Below are 24,806 nucleotides of genomic sequence, written 5' to 3'. Positions count from 1 at the left end.
TGAATTGATTCAAATGTAATTGTGTTATTGTTTTAATTTCTTATAATAACATTTTTGGGGTTTTGTCATATTGAAGTGTATTTTTTTTTTCATTGCTGATCATATCCCTGTATGCTTCCAAGTCACGCGGAAAAGCTGCCTTCGCAGTCGTACCCTGATTCTGATACTGGTATAAGAGACAAAGAGTGTTCGTAAATCCCTGTTTCAGTAAGTTCACAAGTGTGTTTTACACACAGGTCTTGCCATTTATTGTTCAACTGCTTTATTGGAACTAAGCGATAACGTCTGACAGTTCCTCTGCTGATTTTTAACCTCTGGAAAAGCAAATTTTTTGAACAAGAACTAGCTGTGAGGAAGATTGGGGGTAAAGTTGTCCTTCTGAAGGTCTTGAGTTCTCCCACTGACTGCAGTGGCATCATTTTTCTTAACCTGCAAATCCCTTTATTCTCTAAAATGTTGATTTTCCATTTTCCTGAGGATTTTAATTTCACAGGTGGTCCATGCTACCAGTGTTGGTTGTTCTTCTCCAAGGCAGTCCAATGCAAGCCTCCTGAAAGCTTCATCAGGTCTTTGTTGCTGTGGTACCTCCCAGGCAGCTACTGAAGTAGTCAGAGTACTTCAAAGACATGTTTGCGTTGGCCTGGATGGTCCAGCCTGTCATGTCAACCTAATTTACTTTACTGACTAAGAATACAATTAAAAAGACTACTTTGATGGAAGGTCTCAGGTGAAGGTGTGGCTGTGTGAGGTACCAGCTTGCCTTTTTAAGAGGTTCTTTCCGTTGCTTAGAAGCTCTGCTTCTGCCTTGCTCCTGGCCAAAAGTAAAGCTGTCATGCAGGCATCAGGATAGCTGAGGAATAATGAGGCATACAAAGATGATGAGTTGAGGATCCCAGCAGTCATGACTGTCACTTACTGTTCAAGACGGGGTATAAGGCTTAGCATGCCTTAAAGACCCAAACTTCCTTCACCGTAGCCTCCATTATGGGAAAAAGAAAATTAAGAAAACTCTGGCTATAATGTTACTACTGATAGCTGAATCTTGAAATAAGACATTCATCTAGAGATCTGGATAGACCAGAGAGCTGGGGAATCACCAACCTTATGAAATTGAACAACAGCAAGTGCCGGATTCTCCACCTGGGATGGGGTAACCCTGGTTATATGTACAAATTGGGGGACAAGAGGCTGGAGGGCAGCCCTGTGGAAAGAGATCTGGGGGTTTGGGTTGATGGCAAGTTGAATATGAGTCAACAGTGTGCCCTGGCAGCCAAAAGGGCCAGCTGTGTCCTGGGGTGCATCAAGCACAGCATAGCTAGCTGGTCGAGGGAGGTGGTTGTCCGACTCTACGCTGCACTGGTGTGGCCCCACCTTGAGTACTGGGTGCAGTTTTGGGCCCCTCAATATAAGAATGACATCAAACTATTAGAGTGTGTCCAGAGGAGGGCAACCAAGATGGTGAAAGGTCTCGAGGGCAAGACTTAGAAGGATCAGCTGAGGTCACTTGGCTTGTTCATCTTGGAGAAGAGAAGGCTGAGGGGTGATCTCATCGCAGGCTACAGCTTCCTCACAAGGGTCAGCGGAGATGGAGGTGCTGATCTCCTCTCTCTGCTGACCAGCGATAGGACACGAGGGAATGGAATGAAGCTGAGCCAGGGGAAGTTCAGGTTGGAAGTCAGGAAAAGGTTCTTCACTGAGAGGGTGAGAACAGGCTGGAACTGGAACAGGTTCACTGGAACAGGCTCCCCAGGGAAGTGGTCCCCAGCCTGTCAGAGTTCAAGGAGTGTCTGGACGATGCTTTTAGTCATAAGGTTTAGTTTTAGGTAGTCCTGGGAGGAGCAGGGAGTTGGACTCGATGATCCTTATGGGTCAAATCCAACTTGAGATATTCTGTGATTCTATGATCTTGGTGTAATTTTATGTGGAGAAGAAAAGTGGCATGTTTTGGGTTCTTTTTTTTTCTTTCCCCCTTTTTTTTTTCCTTACAATGTTTGGTGTTTTGGTATCCTTTATAATCCTTTAGACCCACTCAGTACCTCATTCTTCACCAAAAGCATGTTTTGTATCTAGTATCAAGAATTCTGGGGAAGATGGTAGTGAAAAAAGGTATCTCAGGGGCTACAGCTTTAACAGCTTTGGAGACACTATTTATTTTCATGTCCTGGGTAATTTAAGGCAAACTGTTTTCTCTGAGGAGTCTTCAAATTCATTTTGAAAAATTATTTGGATTTATAGCTCTCCTGGATTGAAGTGTCATCTGATTTGACTGTGAAATATGGTAATAGTCGTCATCTCATTTAATCTTTTGGCTTCTTTCTTTGTGTTTGCCTAACCCAGTCTCCCAGCAACACAGCTCAGTGAAGTAAGACATCTCTGGCGTTGCCTGCAGTGGTTTGGAGTCGGGGGGGGGGGGGGGGGGGGGGGTTAGCTTTCCAGCAATACTCTTTATAAATAATAAAAAAAAAATTTCTTTTTGCTTTTTATTCCTTCCATCTTAAGAAAGATAATCCAGCCTTTCTTAAAATTACTTATTTTTTTCTTTATGTTCTAAGTCCTCTGTTAGCTTTCTCTTTGTTGAAAAAGCAAAAAATAAATCCTTCACTTTAGCTTTCTCTAGTTAATGTACTCCTCTTGTTTCTTTGTCCCAATAGAGAATGTTTTTAACACAAACTTACGTAGATGGAATGTACACCCAATGATTTTTCCAGGAAAACACACTTTTAAAAATTTACATTAAAATGAGTTAATTATTTTTATACAAACCCTTTTGTTGTTTCACTTAAATCCCCCCCTTCTCCCCTCAATCTCCCACCCCCAGCTTGTAGAAGCTACTGGTTTGCCGCCTTTTGCCCTTTCTAGTTTGTCTGTTTAGAGACAGAGGTGTGCGTGTCAAGATTTTCCATGCTCTTTTTTTGGATAAAACTCAAGTCTGAAATTAGTCATAACACACAGATTTAAGGTTGAGTTTATTTGTAATGCGCATGCTTGTAGAATATTTTATGTAACTAAATATCAGTGTTTATTCACCAGAATTACTTTTCCTTTCTTACTACAAACAAACTGAGGTTAAGGGGAAACTTGAGATAAATAAATATCTACTAATTAAAATGAGAAGCTGCTAAGCTTAAACCAGCTCATCTGTTTCATTTTTTTCTTTATTGCTGATGATATTACTTTTCAATGAACAGCTGACTCATTTCTAGCAAATAGTTCCTAGTGCACAAGCTTGCACTAGGGTGCCTTGTAATAGACTGTAGACATTTTGTAGTTCTGAGCATCCTCATCTAGAGGCTATTAAATAGAGGAGAAGGTGTCCCTTGACTTCAGAGTCTTTCTGTGAGACCCTCAAGACCAGATTCTTCCTACTTGCTTGTTAGGTACCAGTCTCCTAAGCCTGTGGGAAGAGAGAGAAGAGGTTCGAGAAGCCGGTTCAGCCCATTAAGGCTGTGCATCACCCTCTCCATCGGCCACATCAGGAGCCCATGGGGGCTCTTGCTCACCCCATGCCTGTAGTTCAGTGGCGTGGGTGGGTGCTGAGTCCTCGTAATGGTGTTGGGTACTCTGCTGAACTTTTTTTCCACAGGGCTTTGCTTCTGCCTCGGAGGGTGGTTTATGTTATCTCGGCACAGCCCGAGGAGTGTAGTTGCACAGCACGTTACCTCTCTGGGGACACTTTGGGGATGAATCAGTCTTCTCCAACCTTATTGCACGCAAGCAGATGGAGCAGTGACCAGTTCTGCTGAGAGCTGTAACTCCATATGCCTTTTGGTTTGCAGGGATGGAAAATGGCTTGTTGATATCTCAAGTGCATTTAGAAAAATCTCTTTAATGTTCTCAGAACAAGACTTGAGACTGAATGAGGCTGAGTAGTGCTCTCCAGCATGCAAGCATGGGCATGTGGAACATTGGTGGCATGCTTTTGTTCTAATAGGTGTAAGGAATGGGATTTTTAAATACTAAAATGATTCTTGAACAGGCACATTCAATTAATGAAGTTCCTCAGGGCATCAAAGGTGATTATAAACTGTAATTACAAGGAGATTTCGGCAGCTTAGCTTTTGGCGTAGGTTTCTACCTCTGCCTTGCTTTTGATGATGAAGAACTGATGCACGTTGGCGAGGAAAAAATTCTGTAGATGTCAGCCATGCTGCCTTTCAGTTGTTGAGCCATATGGTTGTATAAAATGGCCTGGGTTGTTATAAATCTATCCTAGAGTCTCATATAAAATGCACAGGCATTGTGTGGCAGCACCTATATTTAATCCATGCAAACTGATGTTGAAATGTAAATTGAAACATTTAATTCAGTTACGGGTTTTTGTGATAAATGTGATGGAAAATAATAATTTTAGGGTTGAAATACTGGCTTTGAGGCATTACTTCGGACAGCTGGCTTTAGACATTTGATTTGGGTTAGGCCAAATTCTAGTGCATCTAAGAATTACGCAAAGCCATGGACACTCAATTTCTTACTATATGTATATTCAGAAAAGTGAAAGCCCTGGCTTGATTCATTCTGTTATCTAATTGCTTCTGAGAATAACAGAGGAAGTAATTTCACTGTTGTTCTGGAAGGTGCCCTCCAGGAATATGAGAATTAACATACTAGATGATACTCAGGATGGGGATTCAGCTTGCCTTAACTTCAGGGTGGGAATCAATGATGGGTTTCTAGACCCCTAAATTTAGGTATCTAGGATAAGATTAATAGGTCTTTAAAGCAGATTCCCTTAATTGCTCAATTCAGTACAGACTTCACCGATTATTAACTAACTCTCCCTTAGCTATGATAGGAGCTTTGTCATCCAGGGCATCTAAAAGGTAGATCCCTGCTTTCAGCTTTCTGAATGAGGTGCTGAATCAAGTACTTTTTGTTGAATATGCATCTTCTGAATGTGGTCATCTTGAGAGGGAGGAAGCTGCAGTAGACAGATCTGCTGTCCTGGAAAGCCTACTGCAATTCTTAGTAATTAGAAATTGGCTGGAAATGAGACTTTATATTCCAGCCAATAACACTGATTACTAGGATTCTGGGTACGCTTGCAAAAATGTCTAATATGATAAATTTTTGCTGATTTCTTGGTTTTAGTAATGCTATAGAGCATATAGACCAAAGAGTCTCATTATTTATTCTGTGGAAAAATACTTCCTTGGAGAACTCTTAAGGTGCTGGGCTTTAATTAAGTATTCTCACCTAGTGTTATGAGGCAAAGGGAGCAGAAACCTATAAAGCATCTCTTCTTTATTTTATGTTTTTTATTACCTCCTTTTGATTTGACTATTTTCCAGGATAAATAATCTTTGTAAACGTTCTTCTATACTCTTAACTATTCTTGCTGTTCTTCTGACTATTATTCTGCATCATCATCTTGTAAGCGAAGTGACCAGTTTGGCACTTAGGGAGCACAAGTCACGAATATTTGGGACCGTTTTCTAAATTAATGCTCATTTACATTTGTAATAATATAAATAACAAAAAAAAATAACAACGTATCCCATATTTTTTTTCAGTTTTCTGCAGCAGCAACAACTTACACATTTTTTTATCCTCTATAATGATACTAAGATGCCTTTCCTGTTAATTTGGAGCAGTCTGTAATTCATAAATACTTCTATGCTTCTGTGGTTTTTCTCTGGTGTGTATTTTTTTGTTTTTACTAACGTAGAACTTTTTCAAGTCACTGTACTGTCTGTTTAATACCTTGTTTGGCTCGCTCTGAAGTGCCTTGGTGATCAAGGGAGGCAACTAAGTAATCAAAATTTTGTGCTGTCTGTAAATGTTTCTGTATCACTAATTTACACTTCTCGTCCCATTTAAGAATTGTGCCACAAAATTTTGTAAGAGGATAATAAGGTGCTTATCTATTAATCTTTCCCCATATTAAAAATCCTTATTATTCCTGCTTACTTTTTTTACATCCCTTAGCTTTTCATCTCATCGCATGATCAGGACATAAAAATAATTGGTCTTTTCAGTTCAATGACTGAACTAAAAATAATAATGGGTCAACCTGATGTTTTAACTTTTTTGAACAGAAGTACTTAATTTAGTTTAAATTGAAGGGATTAAATTTTGGTTTTAAATCTTTTTTTCATATTATATAAAGAACAAAATGAAACATGAATGGCATTTCATTAAAGTTAGTCCCTGAATGTAATTTTGTAACAAAAAGTTAAAGGTTTTTTTCCTCTGATTTCCATTTTCTTGGTCAGACTTACCAGTTCACTTTGGCCTGAAAGCAGAGGGTTCTGCTTAATATATTTTTAAACAAACAAAAAAATTGTCCAGTTGTCTGCGATTTTCTTGATATTCTGTAAATCTGGATAGATTTTGAAAAACTAAACATTTATATTTGCTGATTTTCCTTTGACCTATTATTTTGAGATGGTTAGGTATTTTTTATAGGTTAGTGAGGCCAAATACTCCATTGGAGCAACTGTGCTTCAGCTGTATTTAACATTTATATTGTTTTCTTCCAGTTTATATTGTTTTCTTCCAGAAGTCTGATTACCCTATTTCCTATCCATATTTCTGAATGTAGTGTATCCTACATCTTGGCCAGGGATGTAAAGTTTACTGGCATGTAGTTTATGTGGAACCAGCTTAAAGCAGAAACCAATTCTTTTCATCTTTGAATCCTCCTGTACAGCCACTGTTTTTAATGGGAAGTTGCCTGGTTGTACTGGAAACTCAATTCTTTCTATTCGTCAGAATTTCAAGTTGAATATTACAACTGGGCCTGAAGGCGTATTGCTTTTTAGCAGTTTATTTCAGCCCTGCTGCTTCTGACATCAGTTAACTTTCTGCTCGTCATTGAGATTAGCTGCTTCTAATTGATTTTAGAAAATTAACTTTTAATATTCACGATGGGCTTGGAAAACAGAATGTGTTGCCAGACTTTTGCAGTGTATTGGAGAGAGAGTGTTAATTTCTTAGACTTGAACATATTTTGCTTACTTTCTTGCCACCCAGATTTTTTTTCAGTTGTTATTGAGACTTTTGGGACTACAAGAACTTCAGGGAATGTGAGAACTGCTTAACCTTCCCCAAGCCACATCAAGAGGAAATGAGAAGAGCCTTTTCCCAAAGGAGTTTAAAACCTTTCATCTTTGGGTTTGGACACTCCAATCTTCTGTCTTTCAGAGTATCAGAGATAAAGAGAGATAGTCCCAAAGCTGGGAAAAATTATCTTAATACTGTTTTTTTCTTATTTAAATAATCTAACATCAATTCAGTTTTATTACTGAATCTCAATTTGCCCAGAGTTCAGGGTCTTGAGCTTTGTTTAAGAGCAGAAAAGCTTATGGATGTCAGTGGAAGTATTTCTCTGATGCTGTCCTGCTTTCTTACAAAATCCAATTTACTGCAGTTCAGTCTCAGTGGACACCAGGAGATGGTTTCCTTATAGCCTCAAGCCTCTTTCAGACACTCTTCTACCTCAGTCTGTTTTTTTCTGAGGGCCACTCACCTAAAGGGCGCACTGACCTATTCTGGGCTTTCTGCTGCTTCTCTTTCACCATCTTTCTTATTTCTGTAGTTTGGTGAAATCATCTTGCTACTCCTGTGTTGGGAGACTCCTGGGATCATGGGGTCAGCAACCACCTTCAAGGCTTTGGCTTGTTCCAGGCTTGGGGTTGTTTCCCCTGGTTTCAGCTATTGCTAAGCAGACTTTTTTCACTGCCTTGTTTGTAGCTTGGATGATTAAACTTTCTGGTTTGCTCTGTAGGAATACTCTGGAGCACAGCTACCTGCAATTTTTTTCCTTTCTGAAAAATGTATTTTGAGTAAATTTCTACATATAGTCTCTGATGATGTTCCCTTGAAGGGAGACACTCTTGCTTGATTTCTCCCTTTAAAAACCACAGGGACACGAAAGGAATGGATTTGTGTTTAGAAACGTGTTTCTGTTTCTTGATGAATTTACATAAACCAAAATTCAAATAGTTTACACATAAAATTTACTTGACTGAACACAGTCTTGTGTGAACACTCTTTAGTTTGCATGAACCTCTGCTATATGTGTATCTTAACTTAATTGCATACTAATTTCAATAATAATAATAATAGTGATCCAGGTATGGATAATGAGCTTACGTTAATATTGTGAAATCATTTGTGTGAAGGAAAACAAAAGAAATATCAGTGAAGTGCTATGTACTGTGCGGTGCTATCCTTAGGATTCCTCTCAGCATACTTTACATCATATTTATCCTTTAGATGTGCAGTAATTTCCTGTGTTTGGGTACACTTTGAAATTTCCTTTGCGTTCCAGTTGAGTGTTAACATTGCTAACAGTATACACTGATTGATGGTGGGAGTTCAGACAGATTTGCAGATGTCTTTACTTAAAGTGCCTTCCTCTGCGAGCCGAATCCCACTCTCAGTAACGTTGCGTTTTAAATTTTGCTATTGGCATTATCAGAAGGGTCAGTGCATGGCACCATTTCAAGATGGGGGAATGGCATATCCAGACATTCCCTGTGCCCTGTTTGCAGTCTAGCGCGGGGCTGACAGAGGTCCTGGAGTGACATCCGTGAAGATCTCGGGGCCTCTTGTGTTCTCCGGGAGGTAGAATATGGCTGGAAACAGCTCAAGTTCCTGTGCTGGCCTCACCAGTGTGACTCAGCTTTGCATGGGTAGCTAACTCTTGGGATGGATTTAGTTTTTTCCTAGTTGTGAACTATCTGCTGTTTCATACAGATACTGATTAGCCTCGAAATGACGAAGGCTTTTTGATGCTCCCAGCCTGAGCAATACCCAAACCACAGAAAGAGAGGGGAAGTGCTTTGTTTTCCATTTTGTTCAATTTTCCACTCAGTGTTTTGTTTTTTGTTTTTTTTTTTTCTATATTCAGGCAGCTTAGAAACAAAACAAAAACTGAAATAGCAAATTAATATGCCGAGGGGAAAAAAAATTAGACAAAAGCAATTAGTGTGCACTTGTGATGCACTTAGGTTTTTCTCCTCCATTTAGCATTTGCTCATTTTCCCCCGCCCTCTGACAGTGACAAAAAAACCGTAATGAAGCTGAGAGCTCTTTGGGTAGCTTTGGGTGTGACTTTCAAGTTTTAAGCTCCTTAGCTCTGACTTGATGTGCTGCCTCCCTTTCCCTAGAGTGTCTGGAGACGTTGAAGCTTTAAGTTTCATTATGAAAAAGCAATAAAGCATTTCAACTGTGAGGCTAAAATCCATAGATAAATCGCTTGGGATTGAGGTATTACAAGAAAGCTGAACAGTTTTCAGAAGAGGAAAACAAGGGGATGCTTAAAAATGTGACCATTCTGGGCTATATTGTACATTCTGGTTCTAGTTACATTTGCCTGGAGCTTGTTTTCCACTGATTTCGAGCTTAAGCAGGATTTTTCTAAAATAGCTCACAGAAAATGTTTCTTTTTCTTCCTTTAGTTTTCTAAGAGTTTCTTTAATTTGCAAAACAAGGTAAGAAGATTTGCATAGAAGCAAATGCATCAAAAATACCTTTTATTTCCTTGTCTGAACTCCTGGTATAGCACCAGTGAAGCAGTTGGGGTGTTTGGAGAAGAAGCACTGAGTATTGCCAGTTTCCGTTCTTCCTGCAGTTTTACACTTACCTATTCTCTGGTGTTTCTTTCTCCTCTTGCTTTAAAAGTGGTTAAAATACCTGGAGAAACCTTAAAAATGTCCCTCCATGCAGTTCCTGTATACCAAATAATTCTATAAACAAAGCCATTGGTGTAAACTTTGAATAAATTTCCTGCTTCAAGCAGCTGGATCATGTTTAAACAGGCAACTGTTATTACAGACGAAAAAAATAGTCACTTGCTCTTTTATTTTGTATAACTTTGCACCTAATGCCATTAATTATATAACTAAATGTTTTCTTTTAAGCACAGAAGCCATCCCATCTGATAGACGTGTAATGAGCCGGTGAAGCTGGGGCTAAGGGCACAGCAGTGCTTAACAAATCTTTATGTAAGGACTTTAAAGAAACGTGCAGGCCTTGAACTATATATAGCAGTTTCCAGTTTACATTTACAAGAATGGTTTATTGTTTTTGCTATATTTAAATACTGATTTAAGATAGATTTCTAATTCATGACACTTTCCTACCCTGCTTCTTGTAACTGCCTCATTATAAAGTTATACTTCTGAAGGAATAATATTTTTCTATTAGCAGTTGGTTGATGTTGGATACATGAGATCAAATTTGGGGAACTGTAGGTTTCTGACAAAGTGACCTTTGCTGGATGCTTTTTGCATCAGTTTTACAGTTTGAGGCTGGACATGTTGTAACTGGATTACTTGATTTACCTGGATTCTGTTTTCACGGAATCACAGAGTGGTTTGGGGCTTGGAAGGGACCTGTGAAGGTCATCTGGTCCAACCCCCTTGCTGAAGCAGGGCCACCTACAGCAGGCTCCCAGGACCATGTCTGGACGGCTTTTCAGTATCTCCAAGGATGGAAACTCCACAACTGCCTTGAGAAACCTGTGCCAGTGCTCACCCTGACAGAAAAAAAGTGTTTCCTGATGTTCACACAGAGCCTCCTGTGTTTCAGGTTGTGCCCATTGCCTCTTAGCTTGTCACTGGGCACTACTGGAAAGAGCACGACTCCGTCCTCTTTGCACTCTCCCTTCAGGTATTTACACATATAAATAAGATCCCCCTGAGCCTTCTCTTCTCCAGGCTGAACAGTCCCAGCTCTCTCGGTCTCTCCTCATATGTCAGATGCTCCAGTCCCTTCATGTTCCTTGTGGCCCTTCCCTGGACTGTGTCCAGCATGTCCATGTCTCTTGTACTGAGGAGCCCAGAACTGGACACGGCGCTCCAGGTGTGGCCTCACCAGTGCTGAGGAGAGGGGAAGGATCACCTCCCTCCACCTGATGGCAACACTCCTTCTGATGCAGCCCAGGATACCATTGGCCTTCTTTGCTGGCTCGTCTTCAATTTGTTGGCCAACAGGACCCCCAGGGGCTTTTCTGCCAAGCTGCTTTCCAGCTGGGTGGCCCCCAGCATACAGAGGTGCCTGGGGCTGTTCAGGACTTTGGACTTCTTGTTGGACTTCACGAGGTTCCTGTCACCTCGTTTCTCCAGCCTGTTGAGGTCCCTCTGCATGGCAGCACAGCCTTCTGGCCTATCAGCCACTCCTCCCAGTTTTGCGTCATCAGCAAACTTGCTGAGGGTACACTCTGCCCCATCATCAAGATCATTAATGGAGATGTTAAACAGGACTGGACCCAGTATTGACCTTTGGGGTACACTGCTAGTTACTGGCCTCCAACTAGCCTTTGTGTTACAGATCACCAGTAACCTCTGGGCCTCTCAACCTCTGGGCCCGGCCATTCAGCCAGTTTTCAATCTACCTCACTGTCTGCTCATCCAGCCCATCCTTCGTCAGCTTCTCTATGAGGACCTTAAGGGATAGTTCTGAAGGCCTTACTGAAGGCAAGGTGGATGATATCCACCTTTGTCTCTTCATCCACCAAGCCAGTCATTTCATCATAAGTTATCAGCTTGGTCAAACATGACTTCCCCTTGGTGAAGCCGTGCTGACTACTCCCCATCACTTTCTTGTCCTTCATGTGCCTGGATGTGTTCTGGGAGGTGCCTCTGCATTTTTTCCTAGATGTGGTACAAGGCAAGGCCACCTAAATTACCCAGGCTGGATTCTACTGCAGAGTGAAGTCAGGGTAGACCTTATACCTGTTTCTGTAACGTAACTGCTTTTGTCCTGCCTTTTAGTTAAGCCCACTTGTCCTGGTGTACTGGTGCAGGAGATGCTGTGTGGGACTAACCCCTTTCTTGCCCCTCTTAAGAGTTTTTTATTGCAGGGGCCAAACCCACACATTACTTCATTACTTGTGAGCTTGGCAATAGTGAGATAGGAGAAGGCCAGCAAAAAGAGGAAAGCAACATTTTAGTGAAGTAGACAGAGCTAATTGTTCTGATTATAAATTCTGTATTGTACTCAGGCAAATATAATAGCCATTTATTACTCGCCTTGCTTTTAAATCCTCTGCTCCCTTTGTAATTTATAGTTTAGCCTGGCTTGGCTCATCTTGAAAAATAATAGTGACGATTCACCATAAAGCCCCAACTATACCTTTGACAGTGACGGAACTGTTGTAATTTATTTAGTATCCTGAATTCAAGAAATTAAAGTACTGTAGAAAGCTGCCCAACTGTTAGCACCGTGATTTTTGCAGACAAGTTCTGGTAGGTACGGGAGCATCAACGACCGCAGCAGTCTCCTCCCACCACTGTGATGGAGATGCATTCATCCATTGCATTCATATGGACCCACCTGCATGAGGACAGGGAAATGCAGGGGCAGACAGAAAGCAAGGGAGGCGTAAGATATTATCCTGGTATTTGCCAGAACTCACTTGCCGATGTCTAGAAGCACAGAGAAGTTACAGAGCGTTAAATCTGTTGCGTTCGTGCCCCAGGCATCGGGTGCGGTCCCTAAGAGGAGAGGTGGGGGATGCTGTCTCTCTTTATATCGCCCTCTCTTCATTAATTCCAGAAAGATATTTTAAAAATATCTGTTCAAAGAACAGGAAAACCATTTCCCCACCCATTTCAGATTCTAAGTGCTGTTTCTACATTACTAAGTCAATTCAAGATCGGCCATACAAAGTGCTATTAGTGTAATGCCTGGTAATAGTTTAGGGCAGCAGAAGGTGCCTTAATGCAAATATCATGTTGCAGGCAGTGGGGTGCTTTACAACAGCTGGTGTGTTGCTGCTTAGATGAAGACCATTCTTTTCTCGATTAGCAAATGTAGTGTCTGCATTTTTCTTTGAATCGGTAACAGAAATCAGAAATGTAGCCACCAAGCTTTGGGAACTGTATTTTCTTACATATTGCTAAATATGGTAAAATATGTTAAAAATTAGGCAATAGGCTTTAAATAAACTCTATGATTTTGTTTTACAGGTCATAAGTCTAAACCAATTGGGTTGAAAGCAAATAGAATGTTACCGGTAAAGTTAGCCCCTTTGAAAGTGAAAGGTGCTTTCAAATATACGCTGAATTTAATGGCAATTTTATTTCCTTTCAAGATGTTAAGCTTGCTCCTAATAGGTGCTGTCTGAAGAAAAAGTTGCAGTAGCAGCCCAAAACTTGACTGTGTAATTTTCATCAAAGTAATTTCCATATGTGTATGTACGTATACATGACTATGTGTGTATTTTTAGAAGCCAAATTATCCTAGTGTCAGCATGTGTGAAAATCCCAATTTATGGCAAGACCTATGTGGTGGCAGACTGAGCAATGTCCTCTTCTTCTCTCCTTCATTCCCTACTCAAAAAGCCCCCTGTTTTTCTGAACAGAACAGGAACATTATCGCAGTAATGGGCCATTTTTCTTCCTATCCAGACTTTCTTTATTCCCTATGATGTTCTAGGACTTGTGTTGTTTGCCTACAACTTTTAAAACTGTATATGCTCACTCTTTGCCTATACTTCCTGCGTTAAAGGCGTTTTTTATTCCCACTACCTCAATTTCATTACTTTCCAATATACTGCAGTATCTGGCTTTGATAACTCTCTTTTTCCAAAATCAGCAATGACTTCTTCTTGGCTACTAGACAACAGTGAAAATTTTCAAAGTAACTTAATCTTCTAAATGAAATCTGCTTGATTTATTTATTTTTAGGCCTTTTGTCTGTCTTCATCCTTCTTGATTTGTCTCCTGCTTTGTCAGCGTGTGAATCATTAGCACCTGAGTTTCTCCAAGATACGTTACCTCAATGGTCTTCCAGTGGTTCCTGTGACACTTCCTTTGTCATTGTATTTTACAATTTCTTCTTGTCTGTTGAGAGTTTAGCATATTCAGTAATATAGAAATAATAATTGGGGCAGCAAGCACTAATTTTAAAAAAAGGTGATATGTAATAGAAGAAAAGATACTGAGTTTGGTCAGTAAAAGAAAAGATACAGGACTTTGAATGCAATGAGATAAGATTACTAGTAAAATCCAAATTTACATATCTGGAAAATAGTTTTAACAACAATTAAATCCATTTTAATTTTGATTATGTCTGCATACAGGTTCAGCTGTCTTTAATGAATGCACTCTAAGCATCCCACTTCAGTTAGTTGATCATAACTTTCTGTAAGCATCCATAAGAAAGCATGCCTTTTGCGTAAATGCAAATAAGATAGTATAGGAAGTCATTCTCAGTTTAGGACAAGCAAGAACAGCTATACTGAGTTAGCTCACTGTTGAATTTTGAGGACTTGCTAAGTTGAAGGTTTTGGATATTGTGTTTTATAGTATGTATGTGATGCATCTATTCGTGATGAATTTGTCAAATACCTTTTAAGACATTTATGCTTATGGTCTCCTCAACATCCTTTGGGAATACTTTTCAAGCCTAACTAATGCATTACATTTAGGAAAAAACACTTCTTGTTGTTTGCTAATAATTTCCTTGCTTCCCTGAGTTCTTATGTTATGTGAAATATGTAATAAATAACAAGAGTACATCTTCTCCGTGATTTTGTAGACTGAAGTAGATGAGAACCTAAATGGACTGTTTAGTTTCTCTCTTTTTTTTTTAAGAAAAATTTCAAGCATTGTTGATATTTTTTGCATATAATGCATTTTGTCTGTTTTCATGTTTTCGTATACCTTCTTGAAGTTTGTTGTTAAAAATAGGTAAATCAAACAGAATATCTAGTATAATCATGTTATAGATTCTGTATTTACAAGTATGTATGTCTTACAACTTTCCACTTTGTTTTTATAGCACTAGTAATAATTGATCCCACGTTCATGTGATCCTCAGTGTATAATTTAACTTTTAGACTGTTGAAATGCTCTGAACTTCATTAAGTTTATCATGCTCTGAACTTAATAAGAAGTTGGGATATAGGAATTTCTGGTATGTTTACATACATTAGTTAGCAGTGGTTGGCGACATGGCTTGGTTGCCGCTACATGGGTGTGTAGTACCTTTTGAGAGGACCTTTGGTGTCCCACCTGGGTTATTGATAGCTACTGTTTTGGGTGCTATGGTCCTCTGTTGTATTTACCTGCCCTGTGCTGATGCTTTGGATACCAAAGGGCATCTCCATTGGCACTAGGTAAGTATGTGTGAACAACTGAACACATACTTGATCTTGGGAGGGAAGAGTGGGGGGTGCACAGGGGATTTCTGTGCTCAGTAGTATTAAAGACATAAGTAATTAAAGAAATATTACTTGAAAAGATCAAGATTGTCAGGAGCCTTCAGCAATAAATGCAGCTGTTGTTGCTTAAGGGCATTTCACAGCATCTGGTTGCAGGTTAGCAATAAGTATGGGGGAAGGACGGATGCAAAGTGCAGAGTTTTGGATAGACTTGTCCTTACTTAATCTGTATTATAATGTCATGCTATATAATAGGAAATAATCTGGTGGGTGTATTTGCCCAAATAAAATTTCTGAGTCCACTGAAACCTGGAAATTCCAGCAGAATGCTGATTGTTGTTGGAGCCAGGGTTATATTATGATTTAATGGCTTTTCTGGGCTTCATTTGATGACCTGGCCTAGAAAAACATTTTGAAGTAATAAAGCGTCTGTTTGGCTCCAAACTAATGAGAGAAGCATTGCTCTTTGCATTAACTGTTCTTTAGGAAGAGCTGCGGAGAGCTACTAATAAACCTTATTAAAAAGCTTAAGCAAGATTGAAGGAAATAGAAAACAGAGAAACTATTCCATTCCATGTGAAGTGAGTACATCAAAAAAAAAAAAGGCAAAAAAAAAAAAAAAAAAGAAAGCCTACAGGGTTTTGCCTCCCCTCCATGTGACTTGCAGCTTGCTGCACTTCAGTTACGTTGCCTCTGAGATATGTTAAAGTGCAGCTCAGTTTAATGAAGAAGTGGATAGGACAAATCAAGGCTAGAGACTATTTACGGCAGAGATTGGGTAAGTAAATACAGCTGTAGATAAGTGTTTACTAATATTGTGCAAATGTTACAATATCTAGCCTGTAGTGTTTAAAACAGTACTCAGAGCTATCATTTTTTGGTGGTCCTTTCTTTGTTTTACTTAAGTAATTTGCAAGTGTGGGTGGTACATACTATGCAACAGATTTATGCATAAGACTGATAAAGGATGTAATTTTATTTTTCAGACTTCCTACAACAAACCAAATAACTTTAATTTAATATACTTATTTTGTTTTAAATTCTTTGCTATGTAAGTAACTGCTTCGTCTATTTTTGTGCACTGCTCAAAATAATTTCAGTGGGAGTTAGCTGATAGTTTCTGGTGCCTTCCTGTTATTTTAATTATTTTTCTACTGGTGAGGGAGAGGGGAAAACAGCTTATACTCTGGACCTCCTAGATACAGAATTTTCACATTTCTAGAATCCAACTCCAGACCACTGAAAACTCCCCAGTATCAACTTGTTCCAGGAATTCATTCAATCATCCTAGTAGGATATGATTTCAGCTGTTTGCTTTTGTTTTCTGTGTCTTTTTATAAAGATTTGTATGTGTTCTTATACTGAGTTTTATATAGAAAGTTCTGTTTTAAATTTATGTATGTTTAAATTTGTGTAAATTTAGTATCAGTGTACAAGATAGAGAAATATACTGAAAGCTTTTGTTGTTTAAGACTTCCAGGCTTTTGATTTTGATATGTTTTTGTCTCTAGCAACTGGAATGGACCTTGCAGTGGCTATAATGCAGTTATGAAATAGGATTGCAATCTTAGTCAGTTAGTAATTTCCAGAACGGTTGTTTTAGCAGCTTCAGTGCCTGCCATTTGAGTATTTAAATCTCAGTGCATAGACAAAGAGCTGAGAAGGAGGAATAATCGACATAGGTTGTAAAGACCTATACTGAAGCCTGATTCGAATCTTGGGAACTGAAAAAGGAAGAGCAAACTCCTTCATTGTTGGTAGTGTGTTAAAGAAAATGTTTTTAAGTGTTTAATATCTTCTGATCTAGGGCGTGTCTTCCTTTTGCATCATTTTGCAGGAAAGAGTACGTTAAATATTGCGGTCTATAATGATTTTTACTATCTGGATTAATCAGAATGCATTATCTTTTTCAGATAATCACTCCATTTAGGAGGCTAATATTGTGTGCTGAGAACAGAAAAGAAATGGAGGACTGGATAAGCTCTCTGAAGTCCGTTCAGTCCAGAGAACACTATGAGGTAAGTTGACATCCCTCTTGGTGCAAGCTGTTCTAGCTCAACAGATCAAGCTACAGGACACAGAACTGGAGTATTCACCCTCCTTAGTGTGAAAAGCGTGTCTAATGTCAGAGTGAAGCTTCACGTTAAGACTTTTACTAGCAAAATGAGAGCTTATTATCACACTTTTGTGTAGAAGTTTGGAGGGAGAGCAGGCTAAATACCCTTTGGAAAATACTTTTGGTGAACATTGCATTGTCTTCCCCTGTAATATGGAACCGTAGGTAATTTCAGTCACCGTAGCTGTGTTCTGTACTTGCAAATTTGTCTTAACTTCTCCTTTACTAGACCGCACAGTTTAATGTGGAACATTTCTCAGGGATGCATAACTGGTACGCCTGCTCCCATGCCCGACCTACCTTCTGTAACGTGTGTAGAGAGAGCCTCTCTGGAGTCACTTCTCACGGCCTGTCTTGTGAAGGTAAAATAAACGTTTTCTTCCCCCTGTTTATAATGCTGCGTATGTAGACAGATGGCTGAAAGTTTAAGACGGGTAATGATTCTGAAAATAACAAGTAAGAAAAAATCCTGAAGGGAGAAATCTATTCACTAGAGTGACTTTCTTTTGGGCAGAGGGACTGCTCATGATCTGGCTCACCTTCTTTGTGCTCCAGGTACCTTTTTCTAACTCATCTCAATAAAACGGTTCCTTCTGCTGCAGTGACCAGTTTGGAATGTGCTGGGTGGACGGTTTGCAAGAAAAGATAGGGTTTATTTGATTTGCCCGTCAGAAAATGTGAAACAAAATAGTCTTACTGGCTTGCAGAATCAGCATTCCTCAGGAAAAAAATCATAACGGTAGTTTCTGCCCAAAATCTATAAAAATTCGTAACACTTTGTTCAGCACCGACCTCTTCCCCTCCAATTCTTGTTTGCTCTGTTGCTGCTGCCCAATCCTACAGTACAGGCAGGACAGATGAGGACAGATTTATTGCTTTAAAAATTCTCTCATGCAGTGAGGCGGTAGAGATGTAGATGCCTTTGCGCTTTGATGGTTCAACAGATGAAATCCAGCACAAAGAAAAAGGAGGTGTGGCTAAGACCTGAGCATTAAGCATCTCTGGAGAAATGATATTTCACAAACAAGTACTTATAATAAACCTGTAACAGCTTATTTATTTTCTGCTGCAAGTTCTGTGAAAAAGTGGTAACAAGTCTGCTTGTGTTAGAATCCAGCAGAAAATAAAGCATCCATGTGACCTTATGATATATATGAAATGTAGAGGTGTTTAATTACCCAAATACCTAGCTGTCCAGAAAAGAGTTACAGTTACACCATTCAAGACTTGGTTTTTGGATGCATGTTTCCCAACTGCAAATGCATTTCTGTTATTGATGCTGTTATAATACTTGAGGTCTGAGCATAATAATGTGTATTAAGGAAATCTTACAGAGGAAACATTAACCCACTGTCCTGAATTGTCCATGCTTTTAATGTAGCTAATGGTGCAGTTGCCAAGGAACGGGATGAACCCGTTTCATAGAAATTAGAAGTAGCATAGTTACTTCCAGCTTCTCTGGTGTATGTTTTCCACTGCATATAAGTCGTTTGGACAGTTTTAAGGCAATTATGGGATTTTCAATGTCTGATATTGGCAGATGGAAGTATCATGTGCTTAACTAAAATGCAGTCGTATTGCCTCTGTGTACAAATACGGTTATATTTGCTCAGGCAAAGGAAATACTTCTTTCCTTCCATAAAGAATTTATCCTTTCATAAGTTAGTATTATAGCTGTCTTAAAAGGCTGTTTAGCAAGAATTATTCTTCTAAGATTATCAGTGTTAATGGTTGTAGTTCATTGTTTTCTGTTTTTTCACATCTTATTTTGCTTCTAAGTGTGTTTTTAATTTCCAAGGAGTTGGCGTTAACTTTACATTAAGGAAATTTCCTTAGTTTCCAGATTTGGACTTTGTCACCTTTCTGCATAACTTATTGCAAACTAATGCTGCATTTATCCACATTTTTGGTGGCAGTTGATCTTTCAGCAGTTTTTACGAATGGCTTGTGAAGGTAGTTTGGGTTTGCTTTCACTGGTCCACAGTTTCCTAAACATGTATGACCTGGATTGGTTTATATGTAGATACTATGATATTCTTTATTAATAAAGTTTACCTCCTCTTACTTCTTAGCTACTAGTTTATATCTACTTTCTTCAATTTTTTTTCCAAGTGTTTTTTTAAATATAAGGAGAACTTTTATTATGCATCTAATCTAAATCATTTGACAGTTGACTCTTCTACTGGAATACTCGTACTTTGTCCCCAGTTCTGTATACCTGTAAAAACCCATGTTAACCATCCTTAATTTCTTCATCTAAGAAGTGTATTTTGGCTTGATACTACTTCTTTCTCTGAAATTCTTATGTGACTGAGTTCATAGTTACTTGCTTCTGCCATGTACACTTCTAATGGATTTCACCATCTATTTTTTTTACTTACCCTGTGTTAGCAATATACACTGTTTGAGGAGGCAATGTAGGAAGTATGGGGTATTAAGATTCCCCAGACATGTTCTGTGCTACTTTTTCTCATTACATCTTTAAAAAAACTGTTTAAATATTCATGCTTGGCATCTAAAACCTCCAGCACTGCTTTACGCTGGGAATCCATTTATATCTATGCTAAATTCAATTATTTGTGTGGTCATTGATCTCAGGCTACTCTATTATGTCTTGTATTGAGAAGCATGAGAGGCTGCTTCTCAAGAGATATTAGAGCTCTTCCTCCTCTCAGTGGTTTGGGTTACTGGCACGCCAGGTTATCCTGAAAGTAGCTTAGAGCCTTTGTGCTCTTTGTGGTCTGATTCTTGACTGTTAACTGTAGATAAAAATAAAAATAAATCCCATTTCTGATACTTTGCAGTACTTTAGAAGATCAGTCCTGTAATATTTTTTTCTCTCAGACTTGCTGGTCTCCAGCAGCACTACACAACTGTTTTTTTCAGCTTGACCACACAACAAGCCTCATTTCTTTTGGAGATAAGATGGGTGCCTTCTTTTTTTCAGGGCACCTTCCCTCCCAGTAGCCTTCGGCAAAGGTTCGCCAAATCAACTGCAGCCCACCCTGAAGATACTCCTTTAAGTTTTGTGGAAGGCAGTGTAGGAAAGCCAGCAACTAAGCACCACACAGCTGCTCGCTCACTCCCCCCGCCACCCAGTGGGATGGGGGAGAGAATCAGAAGAGTAGAAGTGAGAACGCTTGGGAACTGAGATAAAGACAGTTTAATAGGTAAAGCAAAAACCGCACCCGCAAGCAAAGCAAAACCAGGAATCCATTCCCCACTTCCCGCGGGCAGGCAGTTGTTCAGCATCTCCAGGACAGCAGGGCTCCAGCACGCCTGACGGTGACTTGGGAAGACAAACGCCATCACTCCCAACGTCCCCCCTTCCTTCTTCTTCCCCCACCTTTACATACTGGGCATGACGCCGTATGGTGTGGGATATCACTTGGGTCGGTTGGGGTCAGCTGTCCCGGCTGTGTCCCCTCCAACTCCTTGTGCCCCCCCAGGCTGCTCGCTGGTGGGGTGGGGGGAGAAGCAGCAAAGCCCTTGGCTCTGGGTAAGCACTGCTCAGCAGGGATGAAAACATCTCGGCATTATCAATGCTGTTTTCAGCAGAAATCCAAATCATAGTCCCGTACCAGCTACTATGAAGAAAATTAACTCTACCCCAGCCAAAACCAGGACAGGATGTTAATACCTTTGCTAGGGAAAAGACTGTAGTGTGAACTTGCATCTTTTTAAAAGTCAAAGAATCGATATGTATATTAAGCTAAAGGTGTAAATTCATATCAAACCAGCTTCATTCTTTCTACTGCTCAAAAAACAATTGACTTTTAAAAAATACAATCACACACTCCTTTGAGATGCAATGCTATTCCTCCCATTAGTTCCTTTTTTTGTGTCTTCTCAAAAGATAATCTACTTTTCAAATGTTGTCTGCGTGTTGTGTTGCTCTAGCTAGCTCTAAAGGACTGATGTCTACAACATTCATCCACAGTCCTTACTAGGACAGAGAAATTACAATTTTTTTGCCTTGCTTTGGAAATTACTCCAAACTAGCTGAATCAAGTAAGGCTTTTGTTCTTTATATCCCTCAAATGTTTCTCTTATTCAGAGTTTAGCTTGCTGTTTGCTCAGGAGTCTAAGCCTAAGAAGTTATCAGGTAAACACAGGGATGCATGGAACGTTTAGGCAAAGAAACCCAAAGAACTATAGATCATTAACTCTTCCAAGGCCATCTAGCCTCAATTACTCTGTATTAATACCACATTTCTGTCCAAGTCATTGCCAGTGGAACACTGCCTTTATGATTATTCTCAGAGACATATTTCTTCATGTAGTGTTTTCATTATCGTGACTGAATCTTGATTGTTGAATATCAAATATACCTAATAAGCTAGAGATTGCACTATAAATGAGATGCTTTCTCCTGTGATGAATTGCACAAACCAACCATATCGAAAGAACACTTTTGGATCATGAAGTCAAGCAATAAGAAAATACTGGGATTAAATTGTCTCAGCAAATGCACTTTGTGCACTTGATCTTTTTCCATTATGATTCTGTTTTTTTCCCCACAAAACTCTGTTGTTCTTACCCATTGCACAGGGTATTGTACATGCACTACTTGGGTAGTCATTGTCTCCAGGATTTTTGCCACATTTTCTGCACAGGCTGGAGAGTGAATAGTGAATGAAGCGGTCAGGAAGAGAAGGGATGTTCATTGTTAAAGAATTAAGGAGTAATAGAAAACTGTGTTGGGTGACTTTGTATCACACTGTGCCCCTCCGTATTCCTGAGGAAATCACTTAAATAAGATTTTTGATCAAATTAGTAGTTGTGTGTTGTTTATAATCTGGGACCTGTATCACAGAAGTGCTGAGTTTTCTATAACTGCAAAAATCAGTTGAAGCTCTTCCGAAGCCACTGATACTTTGAAGATACACAGTATTGAAAAAAAGGTCTTAGTTGCAGTAGTACTGAGTGTAATGATAATAATCATAATAATTTTAAAAGGCCAGGAAGAAATTAATATTGGTTTCTAAAAAGCGTTATTTCATTAGCTTTTGGTAAATAAAGCAAATACCTGTTGAAAATGATTGTGAACCAGAGTATGGCACAGCTGCATACTTATCAAGACCCATCCATTGCATGCAGTGAATGAGGGTCCTATTCTCAAAAAGTGTATGATCATATAACTGAAGACTTTACATCTGCACACGGAAGCTAGATTGCAAAGCTATATTGCAAAGTTAAGTTGCACAACTAACAACTTTGTAGTACTTGACTTTGTAATGCGAGTATTCCTTTAGCACTCTGTAATATTAAATTAACTTAGAGAGTTACTTATTTGGGTGAAAATAGTAAAAACTACCAAGAAACTGCTGAATTTTATCCTTTGTAACATAGTCATAAGCTTCAAATTGGAGTGAAGTTAGGTTGCTCTTTTCACGTGAGTCTCTCCATTTTCACTGTGGCTTGTCCATCTGTCATGTGACAGTATTCTTGGAAACAAAACAGCACGTTTCTTGGAATACCTGAAGACAAATCCTCCCATCTTGACAACTTAAATTATAGATACCAGCTCAGGGATCTTCAGATCAGTTTCAAAACTTTGACTTTGGCCTTTAAAATTGGAAAAGAACAGTCTGAGCCACTTCTTCTGTGAAGACCACAGAAGAGAAAACTCGTCATAAAATAGATGGTAGAGCAGTAAATTTGAGGACACCCCCCCCTTCCCGAGTATCCTGCCAATGCAGTTGAATTAATTGACGGGTGGTTAGAACGAAAGGCCTTTGAGACAGCAGTGTTCTATAACAAAGGTGTATATTTTCAGTGCAAGAGATCCTATGATAACATTCAGTAATGTTGACTTTTCTTCATTATAGATAATAATAGCTCTAGATTTAATCACTGCGTCTGACAGCAGATATTGATACCACTGTGACAAATGTTTGCTAATTAAATGGTTCTCTTGGTTGGCTTTCTGAGAGACCTGCTTCATATTCCACCTAGAAACATCTACACAGGAAATTAAAATTCAAAATAATGTTCTATAAATATTCTAGATTTGGTTTGGCTAAATTTTTCCTTTTCTTATCTTTTAACTTTCATTGGCAAGGAATGGCAATTGATGTCTAGCAGTATGTCTGCCTGTTTCCAAAAGATTGCAGATATCAGACTGATTCATGAATGGGATGCAGTGTCACCCGCGACAAAAAAAAATTAGGGGGTGGTGGTAACTGAGGTTGAGATTTGATTTAAAATTTTCCTTTCTATACCTGTCTCTTCTGTACTGCTATGTGTTTTGCTTGAAAGTTACATCTCTGACTTAAGGTCATTGCTTTTGGTAATGTTTAATGCTCAGAATAACATGAATAGTTGTTTGATGATATTGGTCTTGCTGGGGGGTGACCTGCAGAAAGCCTGATCTGAGATTTGGTAAGTTATATTCTGTACCCACAAATCGAACATTAGCTGTCACTTGCCATCCATGGTGTGGCTTGCTGCAGCTCTTCAGATCCTGGGTTTGAATTTGTCCTTGCCTTGTTGAGAGAGCAGAGGTTGAATACAGGGTTCTGAGATGTAGTTGAATCGTACCTCAGTAGGATTTGAAAATTCCCTTACTTCGTTATGCCTTCATAATTTGGAATTTCTTATTGCCCCTCATCCCTGATTTGTCGTATTTTGATCTGTGTGGCAAAGACAAATGCATATCATGTATGAGTAGGAAGCTGAATTCAGTGGCATATCTTCTCCAAAACGTTCAAGTGGCAAAACTGCTCAAGGCCCATCACTTGAAAATGCAGCCTTTATTTCTGTGCTTCTGTGAGAGCTGCCTTCTTTAGACGCTTGGAACCAGCATATGTTGGCAAACACACAATATGATGCTGAGCTGTTTTGAAAATGGAAGCCTACCCTGTCAGTTGATGAATATGGCATATTTGCACACTTTGGGTCTGTGAATGCTGCTTTTCGAAATGACCAGGGGAGCTACTGTAAAAGCAACAAAACTCCTTTTTCTGTTTCCTTCTCTTTCTTTGAGCTAGGCATGTACTTCAGTGCATCTCCCAGAACAGTGAGGATTGCTCTCAAACTCAGATGTTGCTTACATAGTCTCAATTCACTTTTAAAATTGATCTGGCAATGGATCAGTGGAATTAAAATGAGAAATTTATGATTTACAAGACCTTTTGTACCATGGCTTAATGTTTTTTAATGGTGGACAAGCAATGGGCCAAAGCTTTTGATAGTTTCCTGTCAAATATTTGTTTGAAAAGAGACTACTACTTCTGGTCTGCTGGCTAGTTCTCATAAACCTTTAATAGCCTTTGCCAAAATAATTTATATAATGCACTCTAAATAGAATGATGTCATGCACTTTCAGTAACAGAAATACCCACAGTTGGGTGCGTGAGTCTGGTCTAATATGATATTAACCAGTCATATTAATTGAGTTGAACAAATACAAATAGTTATTAGATTGTCAAAATGTCTGCCTGTACTACACACTTGTACTGAGTATTCCAATGAGTGGATTTTTAATAAATAATCCAGTAAGAAGTCAGGCTCTTCCTCACTTAATGTAACCTCTTGGAAAATATTGTAACCACCAGTATCCTGAATAAATAC

The 24,806-nt window shown here is 39.2% G+C and overlaps 1 protein-coding gene across 2 annotated transcripts in view; it reads left to right on the top strand.

The window, feature by feature from the left end:
* DGKH (diacylglycerol kinase, eta) overlaps positions 1-24,806 on the top strand; it is a 71,300-nt gene that overhangs the window by 385 nt on the left and 46,109 nt on the right. For both annotated transcript variants that reach the window (XM_010576472.1, XM_010576483.1), the window contains exons 2-3: positions 17,029-17,133; positions 17,461-17,593. In XM_010576472.1, coding sequence (XP_010574774.1) covers positions 17,080-17,133; positions 17,461-17,593 — 187 coding nt within the window. In that variant the 5' untranslated portion in view covers positions 17,029-17,079. The remainder of the gene's footprint in view (positions 1-17,028; positions 17,134-17,460; positions 17,594-24,806) is intronic.

Source organism: Haliaeetus leucocephalus, unplaced genomic scaffold (genome assembly GCF_000737465.1).
Source record: "Haliaeetus leucocephalus isolate CR32 unplaced genomic scaffold, Haliaeetus_leucocephalus-4.0 Scaffold32, whole genome shotgun sequence".
Lineage (NCBI taxonomy): Eukaryota > Metazoa > Chordata > Aves > Accipitriformes > Accipitridae > Haliaeetus > Haliaeetus leucocephalus.
Note: the sequence above shows the minus strand (reverse complement) of the source record. Positions and strands in the feature narration are given on the sequence as shown.